The sequence below is a fragment of the Pongo pygmaeus genome, chromosome 15 (genome assembly GCF_028885625.2).
Source record: "Pongo pygmaeus isolate AG05252 chromosome 15, NHGRI_mPonPyg2-v2.0_pri, whole genome shotgun sequence".
Classification (NCBI taxonomy): Eukaryota; Metazoa; Chordata; class Mammalia; order Primates; family Hominidae; genus Pongo; species Pongo pygmaeus.
This window is the reverse complement of record NC_072388.2, coordinates 62,269,596-62,295,993: the sequence shown is the minus strand read 5'-3', so window position 1 is coordinate 62,295,993 and position 26,398 is coordinate 62,269,596. Positions and strand designations below refer to the sequence as shown.

The following is a 26,398-nucleotide window of genomic DNA, read 5'->3' as shown; positions in this document are numbered from 1 at the left end:
TCAAGTTCCCAATTATGCTGAAAGAAATTGAATTCATTTGACATCTTAAACGTTTCTGTGATGTTTTTCTAGAATTATAACTGACAGACTTTTGAGATAGTGGACCTAGTTGCCGAGCTTAGTTTTAACTTTATTATACTTATTAAGGTCAACTCTTATTTCTCATATGTTGTCTGGCTCCTTAAGTAGAAGATAGAGTTATATAATATGTTTTCTGAAAGGGAAAGTCATTTTCAGTATAATCTGAGGAGAAAATGTTTGTACTACCCCGTGGCGTGTTTAGCTAAACTCTGGGTTACAATATTAGACATAGAGTGCTGAATTATATCAAGATTCAGAAAAAGGCTGTGCTTAGAATTGCATTGTAAGCATGCATATCTTTAGGTTTCAGTGACTGTCTTACCCTTGGAGACGGATGTTTTGAGGCTAGGAAACCAGCAGCATAGAAGAAACATGTTGTAAATAGTGGTGGTTTTTTTTTTTTTTTTTTGAGACGGAGTCTCGCTCTGTCACCCAGGCTGGACAGTGGCACGATCTTGGCTCATTTGCAAGCTCCGCCTCCCGGGTTCACGCCATTCTCCTGCCTCAGCCTCCCGAGTAGCTGGGACTACAGGCGCCCACCATCATGCCTGGCTAATTTTTTGTATTTTTAGTAGAGATGGGGTTTCACCGTGTTAGCCAGGATGGTCTCAATCTCCTGACCTCGTGATTTGCCCGCCTTGGCCTCCCAAAGTGCTGGGATTACAGGCGTGAGCCACTGCACCCGGCCAATAGTGTTTTTAAATACTTTTCTGTTCTGAAAGTGTTAAGCTTCCCAGACACGTTCCCTGTCCTTTTTAAACTCTCTGCATTACTGTTCTCCAAGTTTTGATTTTGGAGTCATATACTCAAAACTGTTCATACCCGCATACACACATGCATACATAAGTACACACTTGTAAGTTTCTCCATCTTTATTGTTTTATGCTTGAATAATTCTGCTTTTATACACACTAGGAAAGAAAGCTTTGAAATGGGTTTCTTGTCTGTTGTCATGGTATTTCAGATTTGAATTTTGGATTTCCTCAACTGTTCTATGTGGGCTTACATTTGTATTTAACTATATTAATTAGGTAGTATCCTTTGTATGAAGCATGGGAGAGCTTCACAATTAGGGGACTGTGTACTACATGCCTGTGTACTACATGCCATCCCTGGATTTTACTGCCGAGATTATGACTTTAATTATAAATGTACACCCTTTATTACTCTTGGAATTAGAAGCTATTCCACTGTACTCAGTCCTGTGTCAATCTCAGGAGCTTAAGCTCTCATACTTTAAAATCCCAACAGAGGTTCAAAAATAGCATCTCTAAGCTGGCATTGCAACGTTGGATTGACTCTTGTTTTTTTTTTTTTTTTTTTTTTTTTTTGTATTTTTAAAACTTTTTTTTTTTAAGTTTCATGATGTCTTTGATCAACTATAAATTATGAATTAACAGATAAGTGGGCTGTTAAAATAGCTGCAGGTTCATTTTATTCTGAAATAATTGGCATTGATGTTAATCTTCAAAACAAATGGAAAGTAGATAGGCCATTTTATCCCCTGTAGAAGTAATCTCTTGGGGAAGGACCCTCAATTAACTGAAATGCTTGAAAATAATGTCTCCTTTTATTGACATCTTTTTGGCCGGGTTGAGGGGAGGGAGGGTCAATTGAATGTTACATTCTTGCTGAAAATCTTTAATTCCATTAACTTATTTCCTTACCTTATAAGCATGGCGTAAATAAAAAATAATCTTTTTTCTTGAAGATTTTTGTTTCTCATACTTCTGAACCTGACTGAAAATTGGGCTTCAGTGATGCTGACTCTCAGGCACATCCTGGAAATTTGTTCCATAATTCCTTTTTATCAAATTAGGATTTTATAATTTGCTCCTTGTCTTAAAAGACAAGTGCAGAAGAGAAGTTATGGTTATTTGAGAGTTCTAAATAGTTGGCCTTTGTTTAATTCAAGTTTGGTATTACTAGAATAAAATTTTAACAAAAAATTAATGTTTCTTTTAAAAACATTTTTTTTGAAACAGGGTCTTACCGTGTCACCTGGGCTGGAGTGCAGTGGTGCGATCATGGCTCACTGCAGCTTCTGCCTCCTGGGCTCAAGCCATCCTCCGACCTCAGCCTCTTAACTAGCTAAGACTACAGGCCTGGCTAATCTTTTGTTAGTTGTTTTTTTTTTTTTTTGTAGAGATGGGGTATTTGCCATGTTGCCCAGGCTGGTCTCGAACTCTTGGACTCCAGTGATCCTTCTGCCTCAGCCTTCCAAAGTGCTGGGATTACAGGCGTGAGCCACCATGCCCAGTCAAAAATTTAATCTTTCTAGAAATACTTCAGAATAAAATTTAAAAAATTGTTTAATTTTGAAGATGTGCCAGAAATAGCAAATATAAGTATTTCTGCATAGAAGATAGTTTTAATAAGTTATGAAATAGGAAATTGATTCCATACAGTATTTATAGATACTTGATAAATATTTGTCAAATGAATGATGACTTTTTTGTGGAAAGCACTTTCCACCCTAGAAATGATTTTTCGTTTAATCTTTACTCAACCCTGTGAAGTACATTTTCTTTTTCTTTTCTTTTCTTTTTTTTTTTTTCTTCTTGAGACAGAGTCTCACTATGTCACCCAGGCTGGAGTGCAGTGGCACAATTTCAGGTCACTGCAACCTCTGCCTCCCGGGTTCAAGCGATTCTCCTGCCTCAGCCTCCCAAGTAGCTGGAACTACAGACACATGCTACCACACCTGGCTGATTTTTATATTTTTAGTAAAGATGGGGTTTCACCATGTTGGCCAGACTGGTTTCGAACTCCTGACCTCAGGTGATCCGCCCACCTCGGCCTCCCAAAGTGCTGGGATTACAGGAGTGAGCCACCGCGCCTGGCCAAAGTATATTTGCTGAATTTTACATACAAGGAAACTAATGCTCAGAGAAGTAAGTGACTTGTCCATTGTCAGTAAACGGTAAAAATGTGATTCTAATTCAGAACCAGATTCCAGGCCAAAGTCCTCACTGTGTCTCACAAGACCCAAGTTGATCTTCTGCAGCCACTTGTCCTTTCTTCTTCTGTCCTTTTCTTCCTCACTTTCCACTCCAGCTCCAGCCACGTTCACTTCTTTGCTGATCATCAGATTCACCAGCATGCTCCTTCTTCCTGCCAGAGTACCTTGCACTTGCCATTTCCCTCCTTGGGACACTCTTCCCCAGACAGCCTCGGCTGACTACCCCACTTCCTTCAAGTATTTGCTCAAATGTCATCTTCCAGGTGAACACTCTGTTTAACATTGCACCCTTCAACCCCAGCGTGCCTAGTCCTCCTTGTCCTGCACACTATTATTTCTCATAGCATATACCGTATAACATGTTTATTATTTTTAGTTTCTATTATTTGTCTCTTCCTGCTAGAACGTAAAGCTCAGGACTTTTGTCTCCTCTTCATTATGTTATCACAGTAGTCCCTGGCTGTTGGTGGGTGTTCAATGAATATTTGGCGAATCAGTAAATGATAGAGTGAGTGAATGAATAGAGGAGCCCATTCCCTTTGCACTAGACCTTCTCATTTTTCGTTTGTAAATAATAAATGACAAAATTTTCAGGTTATTTTGCTATAGAGGGCATTTCCAAATCATGCTACTTAATGTTGTATACTCATCTTCATTTTGAATTTTTTCCCTATTTTTCTCTTATCCTTGAATATAAACCATTCTGTTTATTTTAAAAAGTCAATTCGGCCGGGCGCGGTGGCTCACGCCTGTAATCCCAGCACTTTGGGAGGCTGAGGCAGGCGGATCACGAGGTCAGGAGATTGAGACTGTCCTGGCTAACACGGTGAAACCCCGTCTCTACTAAAAATACAAAAAAGTAGCCGGGCATGGTGGCAGGCGCCTGTATTCCCAGCTACTCGGGAGGCTGAGGCTGGAGAATGGCGTGAACCCGGGAGGCGGAGCTTGCAAATGAGCCGAGATTGTGCCACTGCACTGCAGCCTGGGTGACAGAGCAAGACTCCGTCTCAAAAAGAAAAAAAAAAGTCAATTCGAGTTTTAAATAAGTTGTTAAAAAAATAAGGCATTACCTTACTGGATATTAATAGGGGAACATAGTTCAGGGAACTGAAGAACTGTGCATTTTTTTTTTTAGTTAGGTTCTTTCAGATAAGCTGGCTCTTTTCACTCCTTCTTATATTCATACATATTGGGTCATTAAAAACTATCTTGCCTATAATCCCAGCACTTTGGGAGGCCAAGGCAGGCGATCACGAGGCCAGGAGTTCGATACCATCCTGGCCAACGTGGTGAAACCCCGTTTCTACTAAAAGATACAAAAAATTATCTGGACATGGTGGTGCGTGCCTGTAATCCCAGCTACTTGGGAGGCTGAGGCAGGAGAATCACTTGAACCCAGGAGGCGGAGGTTGCAGTGAGCAGAGATTGTGCCATTGCCTCCAGCCTGGGTGACAGGGCGAGACTCTGCCTGAAAACAAAAACAAAAACGAAAAAACCATCTTAGTTTTTTTTTTTTTTTTGAGATGGAGTTTTGCTCTCGTTGCCCAGGCTGGAGTGCAATGGCACCATCTCGGCTCACCGCAACCTCCGCCTCCCAGGTTCAAGCGATTCACCTGTCTCAGCCTCCTTAGTAGCTGGGATTACAGGCATGTGCCACTACACCTGGCTAATTTTATACTTTTAGTAGAGATGGGGTTTCTCTATGTTGGTCAGGCTGGTCTCGAACTCCCGACCTCAGGTGATCTGCCCACCTCCGCCTCCCAAAGTGCTGGGATTACAGGCATGAGCCACTGTGCCCAGCCATAAAACTATCTTACTTTTAAAATTTGCATTTCGTGACTTGATATTATTAATATACTAGGAAGTAATTATTTTATTAAATACATTATATCAAGCCTTTTCCTCTATTATTTAGTCTAATTTTATTTCTAGAGGAATAAAGTTATAATTTAAAAGTGAAAACATGGGGAAATAAGATGCAATATGTAGAATTTACTTACTCAACTAACATTACGTACCTACTATATTCTAAAACTGCTGCTACGAACAGTTTATTAAAATGTGCAAGGCAGGTGTAGTGCTGGTTAAAAAAAAAGTCGCAGTATAATGTAGCAAGTGCTTGAATGGAGGTATGTGCAGTTTCATCGGAATTTTGTGTTAAGAATTTTTAAGGACTCATATGGCTGCTCTTCCTTTACAATTGCAGAACATGTGATTTATCTTCTCAGCTTTTATGATGATCTACAGTTGAAGGCTGGGTGTGGTGGCTCACACCTGTAATCCCAGCACTTTGGGAGGCCGAGGTGGGCGGATCGTGAGGTCAGGAGATCGAGACCATCCTGGCTAACATGGTGAAACTCCATCTCTACTAAAAATACAAAAAATTAGCTGGGCGAGGTGGCAGGTGCCTGTAGTCCCAGCTACTCGGGAGGCTGAGGCAGGAGAATGGGGTGAACCCAGGAGGCGGAGCTTGCAGTGAGCCGAGATTGTACCACGGCACTCCAGCCTGGGCAACAGAGCAAGACTCCGTCTAAAAAAAAAAAAAAAAAAAAAAAATACAGTTGAAATCAGTACTGTCATTACAGCTAGAATTCTGTTGTCCGTGCTTCTAGAAAAGTGTTGGAAGAAAGGAATAATGTGGCTCAGAGATCCCCAAATACAGGCCCTTGGAAAAGTTGTTGGCAGTACTGGGAAAAATGAAAAAGAAGAGAAAGGAAGGTCAAGAGAGAGAATGTACAACTCTGTGTGTATGTGTGCACGTGTGTGTGTGTGTGTGTATGTATGAAGGGGTAATTGCCAACCCTCCTTTTTATTTTTATTTATATCTTTTTGAGACAAGGTCTCACACTATTATCTAGGGTGGAGTACAGTAGCACGCTTATAGCTCACTGCAGCCTGGGCTGAAGTGATCCTCGCACCTCAGCCTCCCAAGTACCTGGGACTACAGGCACATGCCACCAAACCCAGCAATTTTTTTTTTTTTTTAAATTTTGTAGAGACGGGATCTCGCTGTGTTGCCTAGGCTAGTCTCAAACACCTGGCTTTTAAACGATCCTCCCGCTTTGGCCTCCTGAAGTGCTGGGATTTTGGGTGGGAGCCAACGTGCCCAGCACCAACCCTCCTTTTTAAAGGAAGTATTGTCTTTTATTCTATGATCGTTTTTTCTCTTCTTTTGTTATTATAAAGTTGCTTTATTTTTATGAAATTATAGTGAAAATAAATGGTGGCTATGTTTTTAATGCCTTTACCTGAAGAAAAATTGACAAACTGCTTTTTTTTTTTTTTTTTTTTTGTAATTTTACTGGCACATAACATCCTCAAAAGAGGGAACCACTGACATGCATACTGTAGAATACTGTATATAATTCTTGCAGCTCTTTTTTAGTATAGCCTATCAAGCTCCAGGAATTCCTCATATTCAAAAGGCCTTGGTTCTTTTCCTCCTGGCATCACTGCCCTGGAAAAAAGCCCTTAGGAAATGAATTAATAATAAAGACATTGACTTTGTCAGAACCTTTGGTGGCATCTGTCCTGTGGTGAGTTTGGTGGCAGGAAAATAATTAAACCTAATTAGGAGTTGATCAGTTTTAAAATATTTTTTCATGTGTTGACAAGTTTCAGTAACCACCTTGGCATTAGAAGATAAAGCATGAGGGATAACATGCAGTGCTGGAAACACTGTGTCATTTATCACTGTGTGTCATTTATCAGCGTGCATGTGTGTATGTGTGCATGTGAGTATATTTTCTATTTCTTCTGATTAGATCATAGTGTCAAAATAACATGAAAGCCCTGAATCATGTAATTTTGCTGCTTGAAGCCATACTAGTCTATACTAGTGGTGGTGACCTTTGGTTTTTATTTGTAAATTGGAGAGCATATTGTTAGCTTTTGGGAAAGGGAAACTGGAGAGCTTCATGACACAATAATAATAAATACATGTTGGTTGTCTCATTTAGGAAGAGTAATTAATATGTTATTATTATCTAAAACTTAAACCTACCTGCCTATACTTGTTCACTAGCTTAAGGCTGATTTTATACTGTTTTAAGTTTTAAAACGTGAATATTTGTATTTAATAGAAAAGTCAACCAATTTTTCTTTTAGATTGCAACTTCTCTTAAACAAATAACTAACCGTAACAATGGAAGTATATCTACAACTCTAATGGGGGTTAGTTGCTGTTATTTAGCATGATCATCACCATTATCATCATCGTTATTGGTATGCCCCTTCCCTCCCCCTCAGTAAGACTGTTGGGGCAGTAAGACTACTGGGGTTCGGATACTAGCTGCAGCCCTTCCTAGTGTGTCATGTTGGACATATGACTTAGCCTTTCTGGGCGTCAGTTTCCTCATTTGAAAAACTGGGATATTAATAGTGGCTACACCTAAGATATTCTGAGGATTAAAAGGGATAATGTGTGTCAGGAGCTTAGTACAGTGCTTTATAGTTGTAAGTGTTATGATTATTATTGTCTCTGTTCTTTTTACCTGGAAATTTCAGTCAATACCCATACCTTCATCTCATCCTTTTGACACTACTCTATCTGTGCTAGTCATTCTATGACACATGTTTTGAACCTTTAAAAAACGTGTATGCTAGTAATTAGCAGTGTTTTTCAAGCTCCCTAACAGATTGGCAAGATTTCTAAAAGCAGCCAACTCCACATTCACCTATTATAGCCAAGGCCAAGAAAGAATGCTTTCACTGTTGTAAATGTTTCCAGGGACCTTCCTTAGCTTGGAAACTAAAAGTTTTCACTGCTAGCTTTAAATAATGGAGAGAAAGAATTTCAAAGGAGGAGGGGATGAGAGAAGGATTTTAGAGTGCTCACTTAAAAAACAGTGGTTTTTAACCGTAGCGACATATTGAAATCACTGGAGTCACTTTTATAAAATACAAATGCTTAGCAATGAAATATCACATCACCACCACCACCACCATCACCACCATCATCAACAACAAACATCTTTGAACACAATAATAAAGTAATTGGATTGGTCAAGTATTTAATGCTTATTTTAGTTAACAGATTGGTTCTGGGTTAGTTTTTTATTTGCTTATGTGCATTGAAATATCCTGTGTAATCAACATGTTATATTTGGCTCCAGTTCATAGGACATGAAGTCTATTATTTGATTTATTATAAAGGCTTATAGTTGTCTCCTCGTTTTGAGGAAATATTGTTGGTTATATCTGTGATTTACTGGTGTCAAAAGCAATTCCTATAATGGAAGCTTGGTTCTACTAATAGGATTATTTCTAGGTTTCTTGAAATATGTACTACGAAAAGGTAGAGGTAAAATCGATGGCAATGATTTGGACAGACTACATGCGCAGGCAATTAGGCATTTTACCACGTATGCTAGTGTACCTAGCTTCAGTCTATCATGGCTCAATCTGCTTAATAATGTTTTATTTACGTTAATGTTTTAGTATTAAGCATCTCCTTAGAACTATGAGACACTATTCGTTTTCTGTAAACTCATATGTCTTATGCAAGTAAAATTCTCAGTGATTTTGTTGAAGTTTATGGAGAGTTGCCCGTGAAGGACAGAGTATACATGGATGAGGATTTGTACACCTTAAGAGAAAGTTCTATGGGATCAGAGGCCATACTTACTATTCTCATTGTGTGCTGGTCCTGTTATTTTTTGTGAAAGTTGGAGAAATAGAAGTAAAAGGGCTAAGTGAGTAATACCTTAGGACATTTTCAGGTAAAAAGTATTCTTAATTTAGAAGAATTTTATTTTAGATCTTTTAATTGGAAATATAAATATAATTTATAGATATTCATTGAATGATATTATAAATATTGTTCATTAGGAGCTCAAGCAATGTTATAGTTTAGCTTCCAATGCAAACATATGAACATTTTATAGAAATACTTATTCACTCTATTTCCACATACATTTCAATAGTTTGTGTAAATTACCAGTCCACATTTTCTTTATTAACTTATTTTTTAAAAGCAATTTACCTTATTTTTATGATATGATGGATAATAAATATAATGATGTGGGCCTCCTTTATTTACTTGGCTGGCATATTTGCAAATGTGAATTTAACGTTCTGATTTTTAACAACTTTTGTTGATTGGAGTCCCAGAGTACCAAACTCAAGAGACTGGGCACATATTTTATTTCGTCTACCCTTCTTACTTTTTGCTTTGCAAAGTGCTGAATGAGCCAGGCCTGAAGAAAATGTGAGGTGATATTGGATCCATGATTATGTACCCCAAACATTAGATAGGGTGGAATGATGGAAGCGGACTAGTAGGGAAGAATGAACTGCTTCTGCAAATTGTAAACAACCTTCCCTTTAAATCATGATTAGGGTGAGGTGAGTGCCCCCCAGCAAGAGCTAAACTGTATATAGATCCTGTTGACTTCTTTAGATACAAAGAGAATCTTTGTCTTAATCTGAGATTGCATCCTCACTCTGTGTTGAATTTTATGTCCGTTTTCCCATTGCATGTCACACTCGTAAATGTAAAAAATATTCAGATGTAATGAACACCTTGGAGGTAGGCATAGTAATTTTCCCCTGCTTATTGATGAAAATTGATAGGAGGATACTGGAAGATGGTGATATAAAGACATAAGGGGAGAATGACTACTGCTAAAAAGTAAAGAGAAGTACAGTACAGTGAGAAATACAGTTTAGCTGGTCATTGCATTCTTTTCTTGGTGGAGAAACGTATTCTGGAAACCAACCTAATTTTAAGAATTCTTCTAGAGCAGTGGATTCTGACCTTATGGCATCTTATCAAGCTGTGATAATGGGATCAATTATTCTCTCTTTTGAACACATACTAACCTTGGATGGAGGAGTCATCGTGCCAGTGACCTTCACGGTATTACATAACTGCTTATTGATTGCTCATTATTTATGGCCGTGCTTCTGTGGGATCCCTTTCCTGGGAGCAGGGATGGCCTCTGCTGGCCAGAGGTTTTCACTGGAAGATAGATGACAGAAGCATCCACTGCCTGGTCTGCTTTAGGATTCTAAGATGACCTTTAATTTTCCTAATTCACATTTATTTCTTAATGACTATAATTTGTTTTTTTCTTCGGTCTTGACTTCTGAAGTTTTTAGATTTCCAGGTGACTTGGATTTTGGAGGTGGGTAGCTTTGAGTTGTTAAAATCTAGTGTTACTGTATTGTGGTCAGTATTCATTGCCTTTATGATATCTTTTTGTTTTTTATGAGATTCTCTTTATGGCTTCGTAAGCGATCCTTTTAATAAATGTTTCTTTAAAAAGAATATTTGGATCTACTTCGGGGACTGCTTACATAAACACTAAACTTTTCTTATGTAGTGGAAACCTTCTGGACTACTCAGAGATTGTTCCTTCTCTGATCTCTGGCCTGTCCTGCCTTCTCATATTGTACCTTTTCACATCCCCCTGGGACTAGGTAGATGAGGGAGGAGGTTGGGAGCAGTATTAGCTATATAGGAGAGTCTGAGGCCCAGACATTATAGGAAGAACCTCTTGTTTGGACTGGTCATCCTTCAACATGTATAAAACTTTCCTAAATTGTTACCATAAAGGGATTGTCTCTTTAAGAACCCACTTTTGGTTCATCTTGACTGTGCAAGTTTTTTAATTTAATGAAGGTAGGTCATTTTAGAAAGAATTTAGTCTATGATAAAGGACAAATCACAGCTTTTGCTCTGTGTTAATCCTTGGGGCATGGGCTAGAGGGGAGATAGAGAAGGGGTTTAGCATGATACTTTATGAATGGGGAGTCATTTGTTCATTTTGTCTGCTTTCTTCCTCCTCTTCTGTCTTTGCACACACCCTGTGTTCTGGAATAGGGTATCACTCTGGTCTTTCACTGTGTTTCAGTGTTGCATTGCACAGTGGTGAAGGGTCCAGGCTTTGGAGCCAATCTACTTGGGTTTGAATCCTGTCTCCACTGCTTATTTAACTGTGTGACTATGGGCAAGTCACTGAATCTGTGTTTTGGTTTACTCATTTGTTAAATTAGAAATAGTACCTACTGCAGAAGGCCATTGAAGGGATTAAAGGAGATATAATATGTATAAGTCCTTAGATAAAGTGCCCAATAAATGTACCCAATATATTCAATAAATGTAAGTTATTATCCTTATTCCACTGGACAGGTGGATAGCCTGTTTCACATTTGTCTATGACATTATATCAATTTGCACAAATAAAGGATAAATTTCAACTGCCTAACATTAAAAAATAGGACTAAGTGTTAACTGCCTGAATTTTTTGAACTGCTAAGTATATGAATCTCTTGAGTACTATTGCAGTGACCACAAGTGTTAATTGTTGTTGTCACTGCTTAAATGATGATGTGCTTTAGGAGGAAAGGCTACAATTCATCGATGCTTTTATAATTTATATGTGCTATGTTAAGGAGTTCACCATATAGATAGTCTGATTTTTAGACTTTATTAAAGTCACTGTATCAAAAATTGAATTAAAATTTCCCTAAAGATTTTGACCTGTAACGAATGTTACATTAATAAGCTTTTTCTTGGCCAGGGCAGTGGCTCATGCCTGTAATCCCAACACTTTGGGAGGCTGAAGTGGGCAGATCACCAGAGGTCAGGAGTTCGAGACCAGCCTGGCCAACATGGCAAAACCCTGTCTTTACTAAAAATACAAAAATTAGCTGGGTGTGGTTGTGGGTGCCTGTAAGCCCAGCTACTCAGGAGGCTGAGGCAGGAGAATTGCTTGAACAAGACTTCATCTCAAATTAAAAAAAAAAAAAAAGCTTTTTCTTGCCCCCTTTGCAGCGTCAGTATTCCCATTCGGCTGCCAGGTCTGGGGTCTGATTTCGATCCCAAAAGATTTTAGTAATTAACTGTGATGGTCCTGTGCATGAATTAGTCATTGGTTAAGGATATAGTCGTGCTCATAAGCAGCCTTATTTCGTTTTTATTTATTTATTTTAAACGCCCAAAGCAGGTAGCACTTAGAGAGTTTGGTCTGACTGAATTTAGTTCTTATAGTCTAAGGCTAAATATTTTAAAGCCAATTAAATCTAGGGGGCATAGGATAAGACCTATATCATGACTGCAAGATACATTGTGCTTTTGGGGACCTAGGAGTGATGGAGGAAGGGAAACTCACTGGTTAATAATTTCTAAATTCACTACTTGTTTTTGCTGAGAGTAGCAGTGATGCTGTGTATTCAAAAATATGGACTGCTTCTTGTTCTCTAATGTCTGGTAGAGAAAGCCTATGTATTTAGGTGTCCTATCCACTCTCATCTAGGTTTACTTAACTGGCAGTGTTCTGCGAGAATTGCCTGTGAGGTCCCGGGTAGCTATGCTGGCATTTGGGTTGTGGGGTGTAAGGTGGGGTAGAAGGTTGTAGAGAGGAGCCTGGTGGGTCCTGTGAAAATGAGGCTGGCCCTCACTTCCTGCTGCTGGTGGCTGTAAGGGGGGTGCTATATGCTGTTGCCCTCCTCCCCAGGGAGCAAGCAGCCCAAGCCAGGAGGCCATTGTAAAGCATTTACCAGAAGGCTGGCAACTGAGGATGACTGCAAGTGACTACACACTGTTAAGGTCCTTCTTGCTTAGTACAAAAGGAACACGGGAGTGTGGTTAGAGACCTGGGCACTTTGCCCAGCTCTATAACCCATTCATTGTGGGACCTCAATGATTGTCTCTATTTTGTGTGTGTGTGAAAAATGGAGAAGAATAATGCCACCTGCTTCTTTCTAAGGATGTTCTGAGGATTAATGAGCTAATCACCTTGGATGAAGGCAGCAGAGCCTACCCTGGTTATAATTTTCATTGCTTCTCCAGGGAAGCTTCAGTTTGGGGGAATGAAATATTGGAAAGAAGATAGGAGGGGATAGGCTGTCTACAGCTTAGTCGGTATATTTGAAGTCCAACTGTAGATCAGGCTCCTTTCTAGCTGGGGAATTTCAACTAACCTAAAATTTCTACGTATTTTTTAGAAACAACACCAAGCCAAATGTCTGACCTGCTGTTTATGGGAAAAGAGCAGATGTCCATTCTGGGAACATATTAATATAAGATGTTAGTGGTTTTCTCTCACAGTACAAGAAGATGGATAAAAAGAGAATGTAGATTTATGTGGCATTTACTCTTACTTTCCTATTACTGGTGTGCTCTTTTTGAGAGAGTTGGTATTGTTTCATTTAGTAGATTTTTCAGGTTTCTTTTACAAAGAAACTTCATACAGATCAAGCCAAAACAAAACAAAAAAATATAAACACAAAACAATAGCTTTAAATACCAAGGATGTCAGCATGAAATTAAAATGAATCAACTGACATTTCTACTTTGAAATTTTTTAGTAAAACTAATTTAAACCAACAGCGAAAGCTTTCTTATAAGGGAAACTTTGACCTTTTTCAGTGTTTTTAGATTTAAAGGTATTGACATTGGGGTGTTTTTGGTTAAAATTTGCTTCAACCTCCTAAAGTCTTTTGGGATTTTGGTCAATCCTTGGTTGTGGAATAGCAAATACAGTCAATTTTGTTGGTACAATGTAGTTTTCAAAGACAAGGTCTCTGAAGTAGTAGATACGGTAACCCCTCCCACCATGTGTAACTGTGAAAAAGAACGCTGTTGTCATGTGAATTCTTATTTTTTTTTTAGCTTGCCTTTGAAGTAACTTTCACAGAGAATTCCTGTTACCTGGAAATTGATGACAGACTTACACCATTTCCTTTTTTTTTCTTAGACGTTCCATCCTCAGAGCAGCCTGAACTGTTCCTAAAGAAACTTCAGCAGTGCTGTGTCATTTTTGACTTCATGGACACGCTATCTGATCTTAAAATGAAAGAATACAAGCGCTCCACTCTTAATGAACTGGTGGACTACATTACAATAAGCAGAGGCTGTTTGACAGAGCAGACTTACCCTGAAGTAGTTAGAATGGTGAGTTTCTTTTTTTCTCCGCGGACACTTTTAAGCATCTTCCATAGTGACTCACAGGTGTATATATTGCAAGAGTGAGGTCATTGGAGGTCAACTCCACAAATGAGAGCCAACCTTTGGAGAGCTAAGCAAATGTAGTCGGCACAGTGCTAGAATTTGAAGAGCATGATTTCATGAGAACGAAATCCAGAACTTTAACTACAGCAAGTGCTGAAGCAATCAATGACTTCAAAATATGAAGCCAAGATTGCCAGGGTATTACTGGATTTCTGGCTTTGGCAAAAGAAAAGACACAGGAAGATAACAAAAGTCTTAGATCCGTGTTTGAAAAGTATTCAAGCCTGTTGGATGTCTTTTTTTTTTTTTAATCTTATTCATTGTGGTATATTAGAAATGGCTTAATGCTTAATAAAATTGTGATTTGTAGAATCTAGTTAAGGCCTCTCTTGGGCTTTATAACTCACGCTTCTCTTTATAATCCCCTTGAAGTCAGGGTTGATACCTTTTATGATTTTTGAATAGTGTCTTAGATTTTGTGTGGTCACTAGGAGTTACGAGGAAAAACATTATTAACATAATGTGAGTAATTATGTTCTTATTGTGTGAACAATTATTTTAGTTTTTCAAAAGCTGAGCCAAAATGTGGTTTTCTGATAGATTTCTGTGGGAGAGTTGCCTTCCTTGGCATCCCAGAAGATCTTGGAGCTGGAGAGTGCATGCTATTTGGGGATGGGCTTTGCAGGGTGGGGAGGCTGGTCTACTGACTGGTGAAATAGCCTCAGAGATCCCTAAGGTCAGTGCATCGTTGAGGAATCCATTGCAGGATCGGGCACACTCTCTGTGTACTGCTGAACATCTGCCTGTCTTTTGTATTTAGTTCCTTATCATTTGTATTCAACCAATACAGTAAAGAGACTTTTGTGATGGAGTAGATATGTTTAAAAATGATAGTTCAGATTTGCAAAGGGACTTGAATGATCTCAGCGTGAGACTGTGACTGATATATGAAGGTCATCTGAAAACGATGCCCAATATATTCCTCAGATCTATATCTGAATATATATTGGATTTGTTGTTAATTTACAGGAATGTAGCACTAGAATGTTTTGTAGGTTAAAGATGACTGTGTGGCTCTTGAACAGTGCTTCTCAACCAGGTGTGATTTTGCCTTACAGGGGACATTTGTCAGTGTCTAGAGACATTTTTGGTAGTCACAACTAGATGTGGGAGGAGAGTACTACCAGCATCTAGTGGGAGAGGCCAGAGATACTGCTAAACATTTTACAATGTACAGGGTGGCCCCCACAATAAAGAATTATCTGGCCCCAAATGTCACAAGTGCCACTGTTGAGAAACCTTGCTCTTGAGTTTGCATACTATCTAAATCTCTTAATGTGATGCAGAGGATCTTCTCTAGTCTACCTGCTTTCTGCAGAGCACAGTCCCTGGTTTTAGCCTACCTGTATCATCAGCCAACAGAGGTATCAGTTATGACTTTCTTCTGTATCTTTCCATGGATAGTTCATGAATATATAAGTATATGCAAACATATGTATAAATATTTTTTTTTTGTAAGCACATAAATGGTGGCACACTATATATTTTCTGTACCTTGCTTTTTTCACTTAGCAATATATGTTTCAGTACATATAAAGTTGCCATATTCTTTTTATAGCTGCATAATATTTATTGTGTGAATGTACCATATTTAAGCAGTACTCTATGAATATCCTTATATATACATCAGTTTGTCTTTGTATGAGGACATTTGTATATGTATTTTTGAAAATTTAATTTTTTAAGAACAGTTTTAGGTTCACATTATAATTGAGAGGAAAGTACAGAGATTTCTCATATGCCCTGTCCCTGCACAAGCACAGCCTCCCCCATTATCAACACCTCCCCCCTCACTCCCACCAGAGCAGTACATTTGTTACAATTGATGATCCTACATTGACGCATCATTATCACTCAGAGTTCATAGTTCACATTAGGGCTCATTCTTGGTGTTGGACATTCTGAGTTTAGACAAATGTGTAATGACATGTATCCACCATTATAGTACCATACATACCATACATCACTGCCCTGAAAATCCTCTGTGCTCCACTTCTTCATCACCCACCACCTTCAACTCCCTGGCAACCACTGATCTTTTTACTGTCTCCATAATTTTGCTTTTTCCAGACTGTCATATAGTTGGAATCATACAGCATGTACTCTTTTCAGATGGGCTTCTTTGACTTAGTTATATGCACTTAAGCTTCCTTCATGTCTTTTCAAGACTTGATAGCTCACTTATTTTAGTGTTGAATAACATTTTATTGGTTGGATGTACCATAGTTTATCCATTCACCTACTGAAGGACATTTTAGTTGCTTCCTAATTTTGGCAATTATGAATAAAGCTAATATAAATATACGTGTACAAGTTTTTTTATGAACATAAGATTTCAGCTCCTTTGGGTAAATACCAAGGAGCGTAATTGCTGTATGTGTTGTATGGTAAGAATATGTTTAGTTTTTTTCTTTTATTTGCATTTACTTTTATTACTTGTTATAAGTAATGAGTATGTTTAGTTTTATAAGAAACTGCCAAATTGTCTTCCAGGGTAGTGGTACTATTTTGCATTCCTACCAGGAGTGAATGAGATTTTCTGCTGCTCCACATCCTCACCAGCATTTGGTATTGATTTGATTTAAATAGCCTTTATTTCCTTGTTTCTGGACTTTCACGTGTTCCCCACTCCCTCACCTCTAGTTCTAATTCTCATTTTCCCTTCGAGGGCCAACTTAAAGTGCCACTGTTGTTTTCCTGAAAAAACACAGTGCTTTTTCCTTCCTTCAGTTCCTCTGCTTCTTGGCAACTCACCATTTTGGGAATTTGTTCATTTGCTCCTTTTTCTTTTTTGTCTTTTCACGTATTTATCTGATTTTTCTAGTTAGATGTAAGCACTCCTAAGAAGGAACTGTGTCCTGCACATCTCTGTGGCATCCATAATACCTCCTACCTAGCCCAGGTCTTCTTGAAATTTGTTGAATGAATGAATTCCTCCTTAAAATGTAGGCATTTCAGTCTCTCAAATTATGATTAAGATATTGGATGTCATTGGATTATACCCAGATTTTAAACTGAGTGTTTAGCATAATCCAAAAATTCTGTCATCCATATGGACCAGCTTGGTCTTAAACCAGCTTTGGTCTCCTAAGGGAGACTGTTTTCTCCCTCTTTTCCTCCCCATTCTCCAGCCAAAAAAAGAGACTCCTATCATTTGTATGTGTTTTAAAATACATTGGAGCTTTACCTTGGGAGGCATTGAGTCTGTTAGTGTACATGCTGTTCTAGGGCATTAGAAAATTCTAGATGGTAGTTTAGGCTTCTTAGAAGTATAACTTAATTTTCATATTTGGTGATTTCTGAAATTGTTAGCTACTAATTACATATGGTACTTAGACACTCTGGAGCATTTACAGAAAAGGGGATATTATGATAGAGTAGAAAGAGACAAGGCGCTGGGTGCGGTGGCTCATGCCTGTAATCCTAGCACTTTGGGAGGCTGAGACGCGTGGATCACTTGAGGCCAGGAGTTTGAGACCAGCCTGTCCAACATGGTGAAAGCCTGTCTGTACTAAAAATACAAAAATTAGCCCGGCGTGGTGGCACATGCCTGTAATCCCAGCTACTTGGGAGGCTGAGGCAGGAGAATCGCTTGAACCTGGGTGGTAGAGGTTGCGGTAAGCTGAGATCGTGCCACTGTACTCCAGCCTGGGCAACAGAGCAAGACTCCATCTCAAAAAAAAAAAAAGGAAAAGAAAAGGCAAGGCTTTGGAACCATATAGACCTGGGTTCAAATGCCAGCTCTGGCCATACTTGCTACATCAATGTGAGCAAGTTACTTTAACTTTGGGGTCCTCCATTTTTGTATGATGCTAAGAGGTACATAGGGTGGGGGGAGGGTAGCCATAGTTTTCCCAGTCCCTCCGTAAATATTCCACCTAGGTAACATGCTTGTGCTTTTGTTTGCATATCAGAGTACTCAACACCATACATACATACACAGTCCGGAGAACGTGTGCTTACTGTTCTGTAAGGAAAACTGGAACCACGTCCCACTTGGTGCCCTCATTCCCTTCTATATTGCTACCTCTAAGCCCATTGTATATATACATCCTGGTGCTGGTCACTTGCCTAATTTGTGTAATACCTGCCTTTAGGGGATTTTGTGAGGATTAGCGACAATATTTGTAAGTTTTAGAACAGTCTCTAACATGTGGCAAGTATTCAGTAACTACTATTTTTACATTTCAATGATTTTATTAGATACTTGATTTTACAATCATTGGTGGAACCCACTGTTACCTTTTTGTACTTAAAGTACTCCGTCACTGAGATGTGTTTTATTCCATTGCCACAGTGGTTCTTAAGTTCTCTAATTCCAAGACGATCCTGCCTGTTGGGTAATCACTGTCCTCACTGATTTCTCTTTCGTGTTACTGTAAAACAAAATCACTTCACTAGAATTAGTGAGGGAAATGATAGTGTTTTTTATGAAATACTAATGAAGCGATAGATGGGTTTTGCAAACCAGGATGAGTAATGATGCATAATGGCATGTTACAGTATCAGCATTAGTACCGAGAGCTTTTGATCCAACTTGATGGGACTTGTACTTTGAGAACTGGTATTCCTGTTAGGCGAAGAAAAGAGTAAGAGATAAAAGTAATCTATGTGTTGTGGAAACCATTTTTAACAATTCAATGAAGTCTGGATACCACCTACAGACTTCTAGAATTGGGAAAGCAAAGCAACTCTTATGGGTGTAAACAAATCACATGTACACCTCATTTTATTGCACTTCACAGATATTGGGGGTTGCTTTTTTTTTTTTTTTTTTTGAAGTCTCACTCTGTCACCCAGGCTGGAGTGTGGTGGCGCGATCTTGGCTCACTGCAACCTCCCGCCTCCCGGGTTTAAGCAATTCTCCTGCCTCAGCCTCCTGAGTAGCTGGGATTTTATGCAGGCGCTACCACGCCTGGCTAATGTTTGTATTTTTAGTAGAGACAGGGTTTCACCATGTTGGTCAGGCTGGTCTCGAACTCCTGACCTCATGATCTACCCGCCTCAGCCTCCCAAAGTGTTGGGATTACAGGCGTGAGCCACTGTGCCCAAACAAATTGAAGGTTTGTGGCAACCTTGTGTGGAACAAAACTGTTGGTACCATTTTTTCCAACAACATATGCCCCTTTCGTATCTTTGTGTCACATATTGATAATTCTTGCAATATTGCAAACCTTTGCATTGTTACTATATCTGTTATAGTGATCTGTGATGAGAGATCTTTGAAGTTACTTTTTTTAAATTAATTAATTAATTATTTATTTATTTTTGAGACAGAGTCCCGCTCTGTCGCCCAGGCTGGAGTGCAGTGGCTCTGTCTCGGCCCATTGCAAGCTCCGCCTCCTGGGTTCACACCAGTCTCCTGCCTCAGCCTCCTGAGTAGCTGGGACTACAGGCGCCCGCCACCACGCCTGGCTAATTTTTTGTATTTTTAGTAGAGACAGGGTTTCACCATGTTAGCCAGGATGGTCTCTATCTCCTGACCTTGTGATCCACCCGCCTTGGCCTCCGAAAGTGCTGGGATTACAGGCGTGAGCCACCGCGCCCAACCTGAAGTTACTATTTTAATTGCTTTGGGACACCATGAAATGTGCCCCTACAGCAAACTTAATCGATAAATGTTGTATGTGTTCTGACTGCTCTGCTGAGCGGTTGTTCCTCAGCCTCTGTCCCTTTTCTCAGGCCTCCCTATTCCCCGAGACACAACAGTATTGAAATTAGGCCAATTAATAACCCTATAATGGCCTTTAAGTGTTCCAGTGAAAGGAAGAGTCACATGTCTCTCATTTTAAATCAAAAGCTAGAAATGATTTAGCTTAGTGAGGAAGGCATGTCAAAAGCTGAAACAGACCAAAAGCTGGGCCTCTTGCATCAGACAGTTAGACAAGTTGTGAATTTAAAGGTAAAGTTCTTGAAGGAAATTAAAACTGCTACTCCAGTAAACACGTGAATGATAAAGTAAAACTACCTTATTGCTGATAATTGAGAAAGTTTCAGTGGTCTGGATAGAATATCAAACCAGCCACAACATTCCTTATGCCAAAGCCTAACCCAGAGCAAGGCCTTGGCTCTCTTCAATTGTGTAAAGGCTGAGAGAGTTGAGGAAGCTGCAGAAGAAAAGTTGGACAGTAACAGAAGTTGGTTGGCTTATGAGGTTTAAGGAAAATAGCCATCTCTCTAACAGAAAAGTGCAAGGTGAAGCACTAAATGCTGTTGTAGAAGCTGAAGCTGCAGCAAGTTGTCCAGAAGACTTAGCTGAGACATTGATGAAGGTGGCTACACCAAACAACAGAGTTTCAATGTAGATGAAACAACCATCTATTAGAAGATGTTACCATCTGTGACTTTTACAGCTGCAGAGGAGAAATCAATGCCAAAGCTTGGGCCGGGCTGACTCTGTTGTTAGAAACTAATGCCACTGGTGACTTAAGTTGAAGCCAGTGCTCATTTACCATTCGGAAAATCTTAGGGTGTCTAACAACCATGCTAAATCCACCCTGCCTACGCTCTGTAAATGGAACAGCAAAGCCTAGATGACAACACCTCTGTTTACACATGGTCCACCAAATATTGTGTATTCACTGTTGAGGCCCACTGCTCAGAAAAACATTTTGTTTTTATTTTCCCCCAAAATATTACTACTCATTGACTATCCACCTGGTTACCCAAGAGCTCTAATGGAGATATACAAGGAGATGAATGTTGTTTTCTTTCTTTTTTTTTTTATTTTTTTGAGATGGAGTCTCACTGTGTCCCCCAGGCTGGAGTGCAGTGGCTGTATCTCGGCTCACTGCAAGCTCTGCCTCCTGGGTTCATGCCATTCTCCTGCCTCAGCCTCCCGAGTAGCTGAGACTACAGGCGCCTGCCACCACGCCCGGCTAATTTTTTGTATTTTTAGTGGAGATGGGGTTTCACCATGTTAGCCAGGATGGTCTCGATCTCCTGATCTCGTGGTCTGCCCGCCTCGGCCTCCCAAAGTGCTGGAATTACAGGCATGAGCCACCGTGCCCGGCTGAATGTTGTTTTCATGCCTGCTGACACACCATCCAATCTTCAGCTCATGGGTCAAGGAGTAATTTTGATTTTCAAGTCTTATTATTTAAGAAATTCATTTCTTAAGGCTGTAGCTGCCGTAGATAGTAATTCCTCTGATGGATCTGGGCAAAACAAATTGAAAACCTTCTGAAAAGGATTCACCATTCTAGATGCCATTTAGAACATTTGTGATTCACAGGAGGAAGTCAAAATATCAGCATTAACAGGAGTTTGGAAGGGGTTGATTCCAACCCTCATGGATGACCTTGAGAGGTTGGACTTCAATAGAGTAGCTGCAGATGTGATGGGAATAGCAAGATAACTAGAATGAGAAGTAGAGCCTGAAGATTTGACTGAATTGCTGCAATCTCATGATCAAACTTCAACAAATGAGGAGTTGCATCTTATGGATGAGCAAAGAAAGTGGTTTTTTGAGAGGGAATCAACTCCTGAAAATGTTGTGAACATTGTTGAAATGACAACAAAGGACTTAGAACATTATATAAACTTAGTTGATCAAGCAGTGGCAGAGTTTGGGAGGATTGACTCCAATTTGAAAAGAAGTTCCATTGTGGATAAAATGCTATCAGACAGCATCACATGCTACAGAGAAATCTTTCATGAAAGGAAGAGTCAATTGAAGCCACAAACTTCATTGTCATCTTTTTTTTTTTTTTTTTTTTTCTTTGAGACGGAGTCTCACTCTATTGCCCAGGCTGGAGTGCAATGGCACAATCTCCACTCACTGCAACCTCCGCCTCCTGGGTTCAAGTGATTCTCCTGCCTCAGCTTCCCGAGTAGCTGGGATTACAGGTGCTCACCACCACGCTTAGCTAATTTTTGTATTTTAGTAGAGACGGGGTTTCACCATGTTGACCAGGCTGGTCTTGAACTCCTGACCTTGTGATCCGCCCGCCTCGGCTTCCCAAAGTGCTGGGATTACAGGCATGAGGCCATCACACCTGGCCTCATTGTCATCTTATTTTAAGAAAGTGCCACAGCCACCTCAGCCTTCAGCAACCACCGCTATGATGAGTCAGCAGCCATCAGCATGAAGGCAAGACCCTCCACCAGCAAAAAAGATTACAACTCGCTAAAGGCTCAGATGATTGTTAGCATTTTTAGCAATAAAGTGTTTTTAAATTAAGGTATGTCCATTTTTGTCTTTTAGACATAAAGCTATTGTGCACTTTATCGACTACGGTGTATTGTAAACACAACTTTTACATGCACCGGGAAACCAAAAAATGTGTGTGACTGCTTTATTGAGATACTTGCTTTATTGTGATGGTCTGGAACTGATCCTATAATGTATGTGAAGTATGCCTGTAAAGCAAAATAGCCCATAACTTTCCTGTAGAAGAGTAGAGTGGGTAGTGGAAAGAGTCCCAGACAGAGAACATGGAAGACACTGTCTTCATTTCTCATCTTCCACTTAACTAGTGGTAAGAACTTGGGTAAGTAATTTTCTCTCTAAGCCTCAGTTTCTTCTGTTATAAATAGAGGGAGTTGATGATGAATCCCTTACATCTTTCCATTTCTGAAAACTAACACCTCTTTTGATCAACACAGTCTAAGAAATTTTGAATGGATTACGCCTTTCTTAAAGTTTACAGGCCATTGTGCAAAGTAGTTCCTTCAGAAAGTGGTTTGTGTCATGTATTTCTCTTGGGGTCTCCTGGAGTCATATCTGATGAAAAAATGAGAATCAGGACTTCCAGCTCCTTTAGGCTTTGCTCCATTCTGCTTCACATCATCTCAAGTGTCAGGTATCTGTCCCTGAGGCATTTTTTTTTTAACCTCATTATGCTAATGCCTTTTTGGTTTTGTTGTTATGTATCCATTTGAAAGATTTCTTAGAATTTCTGGCTTTCCAAATCACCTTGTGTAAATTTTTATTTACCTGAGCTTGAACTCTGTATATTTTATATTCTTTATATTTGCACATCTTTTTTTTTTTTTCTCGAAAATGTTTCTTTTGGGGATACTTCAAATGTGAGATGAAATCTCATGGGTAAAGACATTGTTTTAGTTAATTCTTAATGTTTATTTAAATGACTCAGTGTCACACTTTTACATTTTGCTAATAAAAAAGACAGGGCTTCACTTCGCCAGTGAGCTCCCAGTCTGGTAGAGGGAATACTCATGTGAACAGTAACAAGATAATGTCATATGTATAGTAATAAAGTCTGTACAAGGCAAGGAAGGAGTAAAGGGACATGAAGGTAGATAGAAGGGTGATTAAGGAAGGCTTGACAGAATGATTATAGCCTCAGTAGGGTATTAAAAGATGAATGTGGCTGAACTTAAAGAGAATTATGTGATGCAAAGGAATTCCCAAACCACTTGATATATACAGGGAAACACAGTCATGCTATGTTGTTACAGTGTTATGTGTGCATGTGTGTTGGAGAGTGGGAGGAAGTGAATGGTGGCAGCTGAAAATGTGGATGTGGGCCAGAGTCTGAAAGAACCTCACAGACAATGGATGGATAAGTGTTGAAAGGTTCTCTGTGGCAGAGTGACATGGTCAGATTTGTATTTCAGTGACAGTGGGACAGAGAGATTGGAGGAGGCTGAGATTGAAGGCAGAGAGGAATCAATTAGGAGACTGTTTTATTGGAGAAATTGTGGAGGGCCTAAGCGAACTGCAGGCATGGAAGTAGAGAAGGAGAGGAAAGGAGCATTTGAGATTCACCTAGGAGGTAAAATTGATGCTGCTTGTTAGCATTTATGTGAACTTTTGGAGTGTGAGAGAGGAAGGAGTCTCGGATAGCTTTGGCAGTTGGGTAGTTTGTGGTATGATGCTGCTGTTGGGGAAAGGTACAGCAGTAGGGACAGCAGGCTTTGGATGGAAGCTGAGGAGTTGGTTTTTGATGAGTTAATGTTGAGGTTCCTATGGGAGACCTAGATGTGGAAAGTAGGAGGTGGAAATCAGTAGTTATCAGAATGGGAGTAGGGCAGGGGAGGGAAAGAACAATGATGGAACTCTATATGATAACAGTGAATCATTGTTTCAGTGCAGTGGTACAGGTGGGAGCTAGTGGGTTGAAGAGTGGATTAAAAAATCAAGAGGTTGAGATGACGGCTGTAGATAATTGCTCGCACCTTGGGTGTACTGTCTTCATTAGAGTAAAATCCTGTCACTTCTCTCCTACAAAAAGTATACAACCTTGTCACACTGATCATTTGCTGTTATTATTTTTATTTTGTCTCTAGGACTTGGCTTTTCTTGGTTTCAAAGTCTGCTTCAATTCTCAATCTCTGCTTATACCTCAAATGGTAGAATATGTAATATTCCAAAGTTAATTTAGTTTTAAGATAAAATATATTCACTGGTTTTTCCTTCTTTGCTGTTGAGGTCTTTCTTTGAGTTCGTTAACGTTGTTTCTTGGCCACTATTAGCTTTGTTTTTTCCTACTCTCAAATTATAACCTGTCACTTGGTTATCTAAGTGCTTTATTTTTTTTTATGCATTCTTTGATTTAACTGGAAACCAGAGCTCTGGTTAGCCTCTTAATACAATAATATGACTTTGTAGAAAATGATGACGTTGCAATTAAATATCTCAGAGTCTGCTGACATGTACTCTTAGTAGTGCTTGGTTAACCTCGCTACATTATTAGCTGAAGGGCAAAGAGTTTCTTTTAATAAAAGAACAACTATCTAAAAGTAGCTTTGGAATGATAACTGCCAGGAGGAAATATGAAATTTCCATTTTTCATCTTCCTGCGTCTGATAAAGAATATAACCATGATAGTCCCCCCTTAACCATGGGGATATGTTCCAAGACCCCCAGGGGTGCCTGAAACTGTGGATAGTACTGAATCCCATACGTATATCCTATGTTTTCCCCTATACATACATACCTATGATAAAGTTTAATTTATAAATTATTCACAGTAAGAGTTAACAATAACAGTAAAATAGAATAGTTATAACAATATACTGTAATAAAAGTTATGTAAATATGGTCTCCCTCTTCCTTCTCTCTCTGTGTCTCTCTGTCTGTCTGTCTCTCAAAATATCTTATTGTACTTAGTCCATGGGTGACTGAAACCATGGGAAGTCAAACCACAGATAAGACGGGGACTACTGTATGCATCCTGGCCAGAATTTGCCTTGGAGGTGACTCTTTAGATTAAAAGGAGATAAGATTTGTAGATATGCATTAATAGCAAAAGAGCCATTGGGGGTGGGTGGGTGGGTGAGGGTGTACTGTTTATAATATTAGAATTATACATAATGGAAGAGAATTGAGGGATATCTGAGAAGCGCACTTAATAACTGAAGCTGGTGGGAAATTTGAAGGATAGGATAAGCGTAAAAGACCTGAGAATTAGATTAGAAATTAAAGAATTCCTTGGTACAAAGGAAATAATTTAAGGATATGATAATGAGATCTCCCAAAGACATTTGTAGAATGAAATCAGGAGGAATTTACTGCTCAAGGTTAGGAACAGATTGTTAGCATTTGTAATTTTTCAAAGGGTAGGGAAACTGGTTTGTACTTCCTCAATTCCCACAATTTAACTGTGCTAATCCAGTTAAAGCTCATTTAACAGTATTGATTTAGCAGCTTGGGGTGCCCATAGATGGATTTCTTGGGGTCACTGAACCCTCTTAGGTTAACTGCAAAATTTTGTGTGTTCTGTGTATTTTTTTTTTTTTTTTTTTTTTAGATGGAGTCTTGCTCTGTGGCCCAGGCTGGAGTGCAGTGGCGCGATCTTGGCTTACTGCAAGCTCCACCTCCCAGGTTCATGTCATTCTCCTGCCTCAGCCTCCTGAGTTGCTGGGACTACAGGCGCCTGCCACCACGCCCGACTAATTTTTTGTATTTTAGTAGAGACGGTGTTTCACCATCTTAGCCAGGATGGTCTCGATCTCCTGACCTCATGATCTGCCTGACTCGGCCTCCCGAAGTGCTGGGATTACAGGCGTGAGCCACCGCGCCCTGCCGTGTTCTGTGTATTTTTATAGGAGAAAATAACTTGCTTTTGCTTAAATTTTCAAAGGTACATGTGACTCAAAAATGGTTTAAGTGCGATTTTACCCTGTGTGCAGTAAATGTCTATGCTGAATGCTGCTCACTTGGAGAATACAAGATTGGAAAGGAGCGGGGTCCGCCCATTTCTGGCAGTAACTAAAGATGAAAAATGAAGTTGTTAGAGTGATTTCACCAGTGAAACCATTTGGGCTAGAGTTTCTCTGTGGGAAGGCTTTTGGTAGTGAACTCGGTATCTTAAATACATGTCTGACTGTTCAGATTTTTTGTTTTATATGGTGTGAGTTTAGGTAGGTTG

General features: G+C 39.5%; 1 protein-coding gene across 6 annotated transcripts in view; it reads left to right on the top strand.

Annotated features, from left to right (window-relative positions):
- The window catches only part of PPP2R5E (protein phosphatase 2 regulatory subunit B'epsilon), a 174,172-nt gene that overhangs the window by 80,186 nt on the left and 67,588 nt on the right, over positions 1–26,398 (top strand). For all 6 annotated transcript variants that reach the window (XM_054449810.2, XM_054449809.2, XM_063651671.1 and 3 more), the window contains one exon: positions 13,747–13,943. In XM_054449810.2, coding sequence (XP_054305785.1) covers positions 13,747–13,943 — 197 coding nt within the window. The remainder of the gene's footprint in view (positions 1–13,746; positions 13,944–26,398) is intronic.